General features: G+C 47.1%; 1 protein-coding gene across 1 annotated transcript in view; it reads right to left on the minus strand.

The window, feature by feature from the left end:
• Positions 1 to 11,365, minus strand: part of NEURL1B (neuralized E3 ubiquitin protein ligase 1B) — a 38,824-nt gene extending 27,459 nt beyond the window's left edge. The window contains exon 1 of the mRNA XM_085298076.1: positions 11,250 to 11,365. Within this exon, the coding sequence (XP_085154202.1) occupies positions 11,250 to 11,280 (31 nt within the window). The 5' untranslated portion in view covers positions 11,281 to 11,365. The remainder of the gene's footprint in view (positions 1 to 11,249) is intronic.
• Positions 11,366 to 11,837: the final 472 nt, after the last annotated feature.

The raw sequence follows: 11,837 nt of genomic DNA on the forward strand, positions 1-11,837 counted from the left end.
TGGGGAGCCTACAACAGAGTGGGGAAGTTAGAGCCCCGGGGGACCCAGCACCCCGGGCTGCCGGCCCTGCCACCCTTCTGAAGGAGAGAGGAAAGGTTTGGCACGTCTATTAAGAAATTCTAGAAATATCACATTTCTTGTTTGGGGAGGGGAAGACTGTTTTAACCAATTCATTAATTATGACTATTAAACAAATCAAGTTTTGGAGTTCAGTTTCTAACTACTCAAACTTTCATTATTACTCTCCTGCRTAAAATCAACTTCTCAAGATAGCAACTGTCAATCTGATTATTATGTAGTTAAATGAGGGGGAAAAAATCTTGTTCTCACTCACCTGCAAAAGCTATCTGTGCCTTGTAATTAGTTGGCTTTATACATTTATTTTACATTCACTTGAGTTTTCCTTTCTAGATTTGGCTGGTCAAGTTAAACCATWAAGATTATTCATGGAAAAGCAATCACAGTTGGTTACTAGGATACAGAAAAATCACTTAGCACATTTCTCCAATGAACACATACAAATTCAATAAATTATGACTTTCTCTCTAACATAAACAGTGGGGTTGCAAAGACATTTCTTGGAACCTTTTAAAATAAATTAATAGCTTAATTACTATGCAATAGCAAAACAAATAGAAGAGATAGCTGAGCCTTGCAGGTGAGCTGCATCCTTTGTCTAGACATGAAACTTATTTTGGAACAAAGCAGGGTGTAAACGGGCAGCAGATTCATTACTGCCAGTACCCACGTGCAGACGCTGGTATTTGGCATGCTCACATGCCTTCTCAACGTGGATAACGTAAGCTGTAGACAAAGCTAATTTGGAAGAAGGTATTCTTGCTTCCGAAAAATCTGTCTTCCTGGACAATTCCGTGTATATAAAAGGTCTTATGTAAAGGGATCTGCCGGCAGATCTCTGAATCTACAAGGCGGAAGGAGAGGTAAGCTCTCCTGCACGGGCTTGCAGCTGCCAAGCCTGTCGATACGAGGCCAGCATCCACAGCGCAGGGCAAGCGCCATTGCTGGTGGGCAGACACCGCTCAACGCGCAGTCAGACTAAGTCTGCCCCAAGACGCCTAAGGCACTTTTGGAAACAACACCGAGAATCAGAAAATTCTAGATACTTAATAGGATTTGGGTTTTTTCTTTGTTTGTTCGCTTGTGATTTTGCTCTATCCTTTCCTGGTCCTCCTAATATCCCCAGCAGTCCCCTGGCATGACTCCGTACAGACTGCTGCTCAAGGCCGTGAACACACACTCTAGGTTTTGTCGGTTAAGATTAGTTTTTATAAACTTTAACTGAGATAGCTTTCCTTGAAATTCTGACTTGCGAAGCATCTGTCCTTCTCACTCACCCTCTCCCTTTGATCACACTGGCAGCACAAACAGCGCTGCTATGCTGCCGGCGAATCACCCAGCCATTGGTATTTAAAACTCACAAATCAGAGAGCAGTATGAGGTTCTGCCTCATACTCTGAGCAGGACATCTCCTTTCCAGGAGAGATCATCAAAAATGCCTGGCATACTGAAGTACTTGCAAGCCTTCCTCCATGCGAGCGCAGGGAACCGCTGTGGGCTTTAGGCTTCCACTCCCTGCCCGCATGGTCCTCAGCTTTCATTTTTCAGATGCCTCTACTGAAACCGGTCTAGTCGCCCAGTCCCCCCGGCCCGTGCCCTGCTCTCTGGGGATGGCCTCCCCAGCTCGCTAGCACTGCAAGTCTCAGCGCTCCTCCGTCCCCACACCGACACTGCAGAGCCGGCCCCTCGTTCAGCGACTCTCCAGTTCGCTCTTGTTCCAGAAAACCTTCCTTCCCTTCCGATCTGTCAGCTTGAATGCTAGAAGAGTTCTTCCCTCGCAGCTCCAGCCAGGGAATACCATTTCCTTTCTCAGAACCTCTCCAGTTTCCTCTCCAAATGGCTCACTTCAGTCATGAATTCATCACAAGACTCTCTCTGTCCCGGTGCTTAGGCTATTTGTGAAATCTCGGTCTGTCATGTCTTTTCTTTCTGCATCATGTGGATAGCTTCTCGGAGAGCCCTGGATTTGCATATCCCTGCGACACACAGCTTCCCTCTTCCTCCAACCCAGCTTTTACTCAAGAAGCAATATTCCATTTTCCCAGATATCTCTGTAGCCTGCAAGTCCCATCTATGTTTTTACTCTAGAAAAGTCCCACTAGGCTTGATTTATGCTAGCATTAGCAGAGCAGGCTGCGTTTGCCAGCCAGCAGTGGAGTCCCAGGGAGCACTGCRTTGCAGATCTGCCGCTGATTATCCGATAAAAGTTGGGCCACTTAAACACTTATTCCGTTGTGACATTTACCCCCATGAACTGCCACAATGAAAGCTATCTCTGTTTTTTTCCAAGTCAGCACAATGGAAACTGCACAATACACCAGTTAATGCTCTTTATCACTAAAAATGAAGCAACAGTCTAACAAGCAAAACCYAGTTAGCAGGTAATGACGTTTTTCGTGGTCAGAAAGCCCTTCACCTTGCAGGAGAAGGTAACCAAGAGGTGTTACAGGCATCCTGAAGAATGCAGCTCTGAAGAACARTCTCTTAAATAGGCATTTCTTGTAAATACATGTTTTGAAAGACCCTCTAGGGATTATCTAGCCCACCTTTTCCCTTTGATGGGACCAACTGTACTATTGTTAGGCCTAATAGATGAATAACAAACTTGTTCTTCAAGATCTCCAATGATAAAGGATTATTCCRATTTACACACTCCACCAAGACCACCTTGTGAATCCCACCAAGCTGCTTCCTTGAGACCATCCACTCCTCGTCCTGGACTGTCTTCGTCCACTGACAGTCACTCACTGTAGCCTTGGCTGGTCCCCTCCTCCTCTCAGCAGCAACTGTGGTTGCAATCAGGACACTAAACCAGACAGACCTTTTGTGGGACCCGCAAGGTCAGGCTTACACAGCGGTAATCAACTCCTCTGCCAGGTCTGTGTGTCGGGGAGCCCAGACCCRTTCCTTCTGTAGGATCCCAGCCCCAGCTGTGAGGCAGGTGCCAAGCGTTTCAAATGACCAAAAAAATGGTCTGTACAATAATGTCAAGTTCAAGACCCCAAGAAATAGCATTTTCCCCTCATTAGGAATTATGCTTTCAACCTTAGCATCAAACAGTGGAGATAACTTTTGAACTCTACTCCATAAATTACAGAACATGTTAAGCTGAGAGCCAATGCCCCTGATGAGACCAAAATAGATAACAAATTCAGAAAAGCTGTTGCCAGTGTTAGTTATCTCTGAGGAAAGAAAGATAAACCTGAATGAAATTATTTCATTTCTGCTCCCAAATGGGATATTCTATCTTTTATCTGTGGCTTGTCAAGCAGGGTTCAGCAGTTTTAACACTCTAGTTATGGAGGAGGGCAAAAACCAAACAACTATTTGTCCCTAACCTTTGAAAACCTGATGGAAAACTTTCTCTCAGGAAAATTCTCCCTTGATTGACTATCTTTTCTGTGTTGTTATACAGGCTGTGAAAGAGAGAGATTTGCTTTTATGTAGTCTGAATAGTTATTTCTCCCATGTAGTCACAGGACATTATGCCATCAGGAGTGCAATCACAAGAAAACAAGAGTCATAGACAAATGGATGGTTAAAACCGGAGAAATCCTAAAGTACAAAAGTCTCATTATTATGTAAATATCCACAGTGAAAGAAGAATACAGAGACAACACAAGCTGTTATATACAACCATCTAGCAGACAACTCTATAAACACAACTGCATCCATTTTTACCTTTTAAAGAATTGGCAGCTCTTAAAGATATCCAAAGTATGATTTCCCTGCTGTACTGGAAAGCTCTGAAATGTAGTTAAATGGCTTTTCCTTAAGGATCCTCAGGTGTAATTCCCTCAGCAAGTGAGGAGTCATTTCTTATGTTCTGATTGTTCTGATCTGGTTTCTTCACACCCCTCCTGGTGGTGTGGAAAGGAGGGAGGAAGGCTTTGCTGCAGCAGGGAAAGGGACCTGGTCTGTTTTTCTCGGTGGGAGAGCTCCAATCCACACCACTGCCAGAGGTTTGAAAGAACTGGGAGAGCAAAAACTCCCAGGAGGAAAGAAAGCCTTGCTAACACAAAGCAGAGGAAAAGATCTCCCTGGACACAGAGGGAAAAACAAATTAACAAGCAAGAAATCACTTTCCACTCCCTCCCTCCTCCCCAAAGCCCTGCTGCATCTGTTCAGCCACCAGGAATTTCATGTTCCAGCACTTGGTAATTAAGACAACAGGGCATCTAGGTCTGAACAGAAAAGCTGGCACAGGTATGCTGAGATACAGCTTTCAGACAGACATCTCAATGCCAGTGATTCATGCATTTTAACACATGGCAAAAAATACAGCTGCCAACCAGAAAGACAAGGATCAAACAAAGCAAATGACACCTGCTCCCGGCCAAGCACGGYGTCCCCTAGGCAGACACCTACCAAAGCAACTGTTGGCAGGGGGCTGCGCTGACTTCCACAGCTGTGCGGTCCTGCTGCTTGTTCCMCAGGCCAAGTAGTGGGATGGGGAGGTTTTTGGAGAGGCAGCAGGACCTTGCAACCTAAGGACATTGGGGCCACCAGCACAGCAACCTGGGAGGTCAGCCCCCCTGGGACCCAGAAGGCTACCAACACCAAGGGCAAGGGGGGAGAAACTGCCTAAATGAGGAGAAACAAACAAAATATGGAAATGCTTTTCCAGCAAAGCTTCCTCCAGCTGCCACAGAGAGAGAAGCTTTGCTGAGCCTGGATGCCCGGCCAGCTGCCTCCTGACGGGCCGTTTGGGCACTCACCTCACTCGGCGTCAGTTCATAAGTGAGCACACGTCTGCCCTTGGGGCGAAGTCTGGAAAATGGCTCTGTGGCCAAGCTATATTTCGATGCCAGGAAGCCCCCAAAGAGTGTGTGGCCAAGTCGCTCGTTAGGCGCAGGGAAGGTACACGCTGTCAGTCAGCCATGCGCTTTGGCTGCCATGGCAAGAAGCAGGCTCAGAAAGCCAGACCACCCCGGGCACGAGAAGACAGGAGACAAACCAAAGGGGGAAGATGGGTGGGCAGGGGCTGGAACCAAAGACATGGAGGAGACAGCGCACAGCTCCTGCATAAGGACGCTGAGATGGGCCACGTGTCTCCGTGGCTCAKCCTGGGCTGCACCTGGGTCACACCRTGTGGCTTGTGGAGAGGTCCCCACAGAGGATCTCCCGCTCGTGGCTCTCACTCACTCTCCCCCCTGCCCACTTCAACCCCTTCGCCTGCCCGCTTCTCTCGGAAACCCACCACGTCCRCCGCGGTGAGGCGCATGCTCCACCTTAGCGCTTATTTTAGCTACCAGGCAGCACAGACAGGCTCTGTAAACAGCTGGATGCTGCTGGGAAAAGGTTTCCTTTCAAGGCGAATGGTGCAGCAGGACCCTGCCCACCCCGCAGCGCAACTCAGAAGCTGAACTGCCCTGAATGCCAAAGCCGTGGTGGATGCCAAGGACCAAGGTGTGTATTTGCACTCCCAATTCATAGGCCAGTGAACATGATATACAAGGAGGATCCTTACTATAATGGGAAGCACGGCATAAACTTCAAAGTGACTCACCCTTTTCATGTCAAGTAAACATTAATGCCTGCACATTCAAACTTGACTGCTTAAACACCTTGAAGATATTTAAGCACCTACATAAGTTGTCAAATTACAACGTGCTGGGCAGCAGTGACTTCTCTGCCTGCAGTGAGGGCTGTTTGCATATACAAATTTTGCCTACAAACACAGATGTAGGTGTGTGATTTTAAATACCTATCCCAGGGTCAGGCAGTGACGCAGAGGTCCTACTGACCTGTGGCAATTACCTAGAGCAACAAAAGGATAAAACTGCCGTCTCCTAGATATCCTGCCCCCCAGAAACACAATCCCCTCTAAAGTGTAAACAATAAAATAGAAAAGGAGGCGCTCGGACAGCACTATACRGCGGGAGAGTGGAGGGTACTGAAACATGCTCTCACTTTAATGACACACTTGGCAGCGTGCTGTGTGTGCCTGACAGCACAACAGGCCATGGGGCACCAGCTCCACTTAGGACTGTCTTGATAGGTGATGTCTTCCTGCATCCACGCACAGTTGTTCGTATAGTTTCAGCAATCTAGATGCCAATGATAGCAGGGAATTCAGCGTGCCAGTTGGCTGCAGCACATTTTTGGGTATGTACTGTGCAAGGCTGTTTAAAGATAGTCCTCTGTATATGATCAACCTGTTCCAGCTCTAAATCACACTGAAGGCTGAGCAGTTTCACGGGTTTCTTTTGAAGAGTGGAAAAGCAGAAAGTAACAAAAGAAGCAGCAAATTAATCTATTTTTGCACTTCAGTGACCTTTTTCTTGGAGATGTTTCATGTCTGGATGTTAATTAATTAACTCTCATATACCTGTGTGAGCCAGTGTTTTCTACCTCCCTTAWGTATAAAGAGAGACATGGTAGGGTGAAGCCACCTGCTCAAAGGTCAGACAGGGAGTAAGCAGCAAAAGCAATGACAGACTCCAGAAATCTCACCTCCTGGACTAAGCGAGGTGTGAAAACAGACAAAAAACAGGGCTGTTACTGAGGCAGGCATAACACCTGTAATCACCGAATTGAACCAAACCCAAGCCAAAAACTGGTCTGAACAGGTATCTTTTTCACTCAAACCAGAACAACCTGAAGTGTTATTTTGTAGTTTTGTTGAAGTCAATCTGGAAATAAACCAATTTACTGAATTAATTCCCTGCTCATAGCACTGATATTTCCTCCTACAGTGTATCATTAGTAACCAAAGGGGAAGGAGGGAYGAGAACAAATCAAAACAAAAATGCTCCTTCAAGCTGAGCTTTTACCCTATGATAAAGGCAGATAGTCCTTTCTCCACTAGGTGGTCTTTGCTACTAATTTCATATAAAAGAAAGAAGTGCATATATTATGATAACAGGTACCAGTATTTTAAAAGGGATACGCAGAAACATCATTATCTTTTACCCACAAGCTATAAATTCCTGCTGCGCTCCTCTAAGTGGGACCCTCTGACCACCACTCTTTTGCCTCAGACATGCAGGAGGAAGCATCAGTCTGATAGTGGTCTAAACTTGGGATTTTTGACTTGCTGAGAAAGGGTTAATYATTAAGACCATTTTCTGAAAAGCACAGAATAATTTCTTGAAAATACGAAATTAAAGTCATTTCTCCGAGAACAAGCCCCATTCTCCCTTGTGTTTACCAGACACAAATGCCAGTCATACTTGATATTCCTCGCAGTTGTGAGAAAGGCAGTGGGAGAAGCATTGCAATCAGATCCCAGCYGGATTCTTAAAAGGGAATGCGGCTGCTTCATTAAATACCAACGGCCCTATTTGGGCCAGGATCAACAGCTGGAACCCAACTGGCAAGTTCCTTGCTCGTGCTCGGGGCGGCGAGTGCCTGCCTGCCGCCCGCCCTGCCCTGCCGCGGCAGCAGCTGTCCACGCGCTGCGCAGAGCCTCCCCGCACCACCAGGGCACTTGCTCCCTGCACGTTATCCCCAACTATCTCCTAGCACTTTTCAGCTCCAGGGAAAGGCTTCTCCGGGTCAAGGGGATTTTAGCCTCTCCCAGCCTGTCAGACGAGCAATTTTTTGCCCTCAGTACCACTAGGCTTTTTGCTTCTTCAGACGAGATTTCAAGCCCTCATCCAGCTATTGGCCATTTGCTGAGCCCTGGTGAAAGTGTCTGGCAAGGAATGGTTATGAAAGTGCCTTAAAGTGGAGAAATTAGCACCATGCACAAAGGCAGTGTGCAGACGTGTGCCGTTTGCAAGCTCGCTCCCCAGCGAGCTAACACAGAAGACAGCAACTCATCGGCACCACCGGTACCAGTAGCCACAGCGTCGGTCTGGGGCCATGGACTCAGATAYTGGCATGCAACGTATCAACCGGCAACATCCGCCTGGCCTCCCAGCCCGCTCGGCAGGTCAGAACAAGTTCCACCCATTGACTGCAATGTTGCAAACCTAGTTTATCACCCACAGGAGACAGAAAAATGACATGCCTCAATAATAAAGAATTCACTCCTGCTTAACCACCAGCCCGCAAATCATCCCAAATAATGGGCAGCGGTAAGGGGAAGGAGGCGAAACATCTACMTCCATGCGTAAATTCCCTCCCTGCACTTGCTCCTGTTGGAGATGGAGAAGGGTCGGAAATGGGTGAGCAGCGAACTGCCGTGGCTCGGCTCAGCTCGCCCATCAAGGGGCCGGGCGCAGCGGCTCCCGTCGTCCCGCTAGGGTCAGAGCAGCCGCAGGAGCAGGGCTGTGTGTATCATTTAGCTGTCATCTAGATAAGAGCAATTTCCACCACCACCTCAGGACCGTTGTTAAGCATATCTGACACATCGCAGCTCTTTTCCATTCAAATGCCTCCTCAACCAGTTCAAATATAGAAGCTGCCTTTCATTAGCCCCAGCCTATTACTCATTTCAATACCACTCCAGTTAGAAACCTCGCCGTTAATTTGACAATGCCTTCATGCACTGTGTGTTAACCGTGAGATACTTGGCAAGCAGAAGTTTCCCAAGCTCCCAATACAAATTTTTCCAGCATCAATAGCATGTGTTCTGGTATCATTAAATGGAAATGTGGTCAGAAAGGGTGAGGCTGGGCAGGATTGAAAGATGCAATAAACCCACAAAACCCATTCCAATGTATTTATATATAAAAAAGAGTTGAATTGTGTTCACTAGCATTTAAAAGTGAATTTCATTATTTGAGAAGAGTATTTACATTTATATGTAAACCCCAAGTTGTTGATTGTTTGGCTTTTCTGTGAGCCAAATAATGGATGCCTTCCAGATTTTCTCTACGTCTGATCAGAATGGAAAGACGTTTTCCACATTCAGCTATGCCTGTTGAATAAAATGATAAGAAGAGGAACAACACCTGTATGCTTCTACAGTTAATAAGAAGTTTAACGCGAGTTGGCAAATCTTAGATTTGAGTTGTTGKTTTTTTTCTTCTTTAAACAAACTATGGTAGCCTCTGGGACAGAAGAGGGAAATTCCTTTGTTAGTTAAAATGAGAGTGAAAGTTCATTGCTCAGTCTAACAGGATGAAAAAGAGGTGCATTTTGATTTTTTTTTTAATGGAGAGAGGAAAGACTTAACTCTGATTGAATATCTTTGAGTAATGCTAAGCAACCATGGCATTTATAAATAGAATTTCATCCAGTAATTCAGCCTTAAGGAAAATTTTATTATGTTCAAAACAACCAGTCCAAGAAAAGTTCTAAACCTGCTTCTCTTGGATAATGAAATTTCATTTGGATAATGAAAGACAAACAGTGCAACCAAGAAGATCAATATGAGCAGCCACATAAAAAAAATACTGCTTCATATCCAACTTGACAAAATATATGTTTATAAACTTTAAAAATGTAAACATGCAAAATTTCTATGTTGTCTTATGTTAACAGCCTCTTTTGACTGTCATTATTCCATAAAAATTGAACACAGCTGAATCTGGGGAAGAGACATTTTTAGCATCTTTCAGCACATTAGCAAACAGTTTTCAAGTGTCCTGCATGTTTTTTGCCTTGCGCAATTTGACAAATGTTTGCAAATGGATTATCCCCAGCAAAGCAAGGCTTTATAGWCAGCTTCCACCTGGCAAGACAGCACTGAGACTTTCTAGGCCACTAGAACAACGTTGGAGCTGGGAGGTCTATATAATCAGGTCTTAAGTTTTTCCATCAAAGTTTTCCTCTTCCTCAAGAATTTTTGTAAAAACACCACTAGGAACTCTTTAATCACAGAACTGCGATACAACTGATGTCATCTCTTTTTTTAAATTCACATGTGTAAGGCTGTGCATGTGAAGGCTGCTCAGGAAAGATTGTTCCAGCAATAGGCAGAAAGGCTGATYCAAACCTCAGCCCTCTGTAAAAGAGCTCACAGCTGCATCCCACTTCCCAGGAGGTACAGCTCTTTTTTATTGGGAAGCACCAGCCTTATCAAAGTGTCCTCCCCTGACCCAAGGATCTTTCCATTGCCCTCTCAGCTCTTTGCATATGAGCCTTGATATTGCCTCTAGGCTGAAAAGCCTGCAGACAAAATGAATTTTCTCCAAGGTCATGCACTCTTTCAATGCCTTTATTTATCAGTTTGTGAGGTATTAAATAAAATGCAAACTTTACAGTGAAAGAAGCTAATTTCCCATACGAATGTAATAGCGAGATGAAATGCATAAGCTTTCAGCTAGAAATCTAATAACAGGTTCATAGCTAAACCACAAGTCTAGAAGCTTTCTTCTGTGCCTTGAAGGTCCTAAGCACCCTCTCTTTGCAAATACAATATAAGGCACATCCAAATGCAAATTTATTTCTCTCTTTATTTCTATATTCAGCTCCCTGGCTGATTACAGGGAGGCATGTGTGTGTGCTCAATAGGTCCTCCTGCTTCTTTAAATAAGTTTAATAATACCCTTTTTATTTATGGGAACACAAAATACAAAGCATGCAATGCAGGAACTCTGCAAGAGGAGAAAGGAAAAGAAAAGCAAACTAGCTGAAGACACAGACTGGCAAGGGCTCAGTAATTCAATACTGTTGATTCTATAGAAACCAGCGGCTTTTATTATGCACCGACTCTCTGAAGAGGAAAAAGCACCACAATTCTGAACTTGAAAAGAACCTGCACATCTCTCGTATACAAGCAGCGTTCTCTAAAAAGGCARTTTAAAATCAAGGCACTCTACCAAACATTTCAGATCTGCTTTCAAATAGTTTTCCTCCACTAACTCTAACCACTCACTGCACAGTTGCATAAAAGTCCTTTAAAAATGGTTGGGGGGGCAGATTTAAAAGAAAGCCMCTAAAAAAAGGTTCGATTGGAGGAGGTCTCCAGTTCGGCTGCAAGAACAGCTCCGCTTCACCCTCTTCTTGTCGATCTGTGTCACACGCACCAGGATATTCCCCGGCTGCCTAAGCATCACCGCCGCGACGCCCACTGTGCCTGGCGCCCCTTGGTTTTTTATTGTCGAAAGCTTAATTTCAGGCCACTTCGCAGGAGTGCGGGCATTGGGGGGTGGGGGAGAGCGACGGGGACCCCGCAGCCTCGCCCGGGCATCGCCCGTCCCGAGCGGTCTCCGCACAGGAGACGCGAGTTTCCGCGCTGCCCGCGGCAGCCCGCCCGGCTCCCCGCGGCGGCCGGCAGCAGCCCCGCGCCGCGGAGCCGCCGCTGCCCGCGCAGGGTCGCCTCGCCCCGCCGTTACCTGCCAGCGTCTTGTGCACCGTGTTGCCCATCACTCGGCTCGACGGGGTGGCGGAGCCCGGGGCGGCCCGGCGCTCCGCAGGGCCATGGACAGCGCCCGCCTCCCGCCGCCGCCGCGCTCCGCCGCGCCGCGCCGCACCGCCCCGTCCCGCCCCGCCGGGCCGCGGAGCCGCCCCGTCCCGCCCCGCCGGGCCGCGCCCGCCCCGTCGGTCGCGGTGCCGCCGCCGCCGCCCGCGCACCTGCGGCCGCCGCTGTCGGAGAGCCCGGGGCTGCCTGCTTTGGGGAGGGCCCCTCCAGCGGCGCTGCACTTTTTGCCTCTCCCCCCRCCCCCTGCAGAAATTTCGCCTCCGCAGTTTTTGAGCGCGGCGACGGCAAGTCAAACTTTATCCTCRGAACACATCTTTCGCCAAAACCTTCCCGAAGGGGCCGAGCCGCCTTGGTAAATGCAAGGAGTTGATAAACTCTCGGTGCCATTTRCTCACTGGGTGACCTTGAATCGGGCACTTCACGTCTCAGTGACACAGCTTCACCCTCTGGGAATTGAGGATGTTAACAAGAGTGTTGTGTTGGCAAATTTGTTATTAGTTTG

The sequence above is a fragment of the Rhea americana genome, unplaced genomic scaffold, assembly GCF_003343005.1.
Source record: "Rhea americana isolate MKP2758 unplaced genomic scaffold, rheAme1 scaffold_135, whole genome shotgun sequence".
Taxonomy (NCBI): Eukaryota; Metazoa; Chordata; class Aves; order Rheiformes; family Rheidae; genus Rhea; species Rhea americana.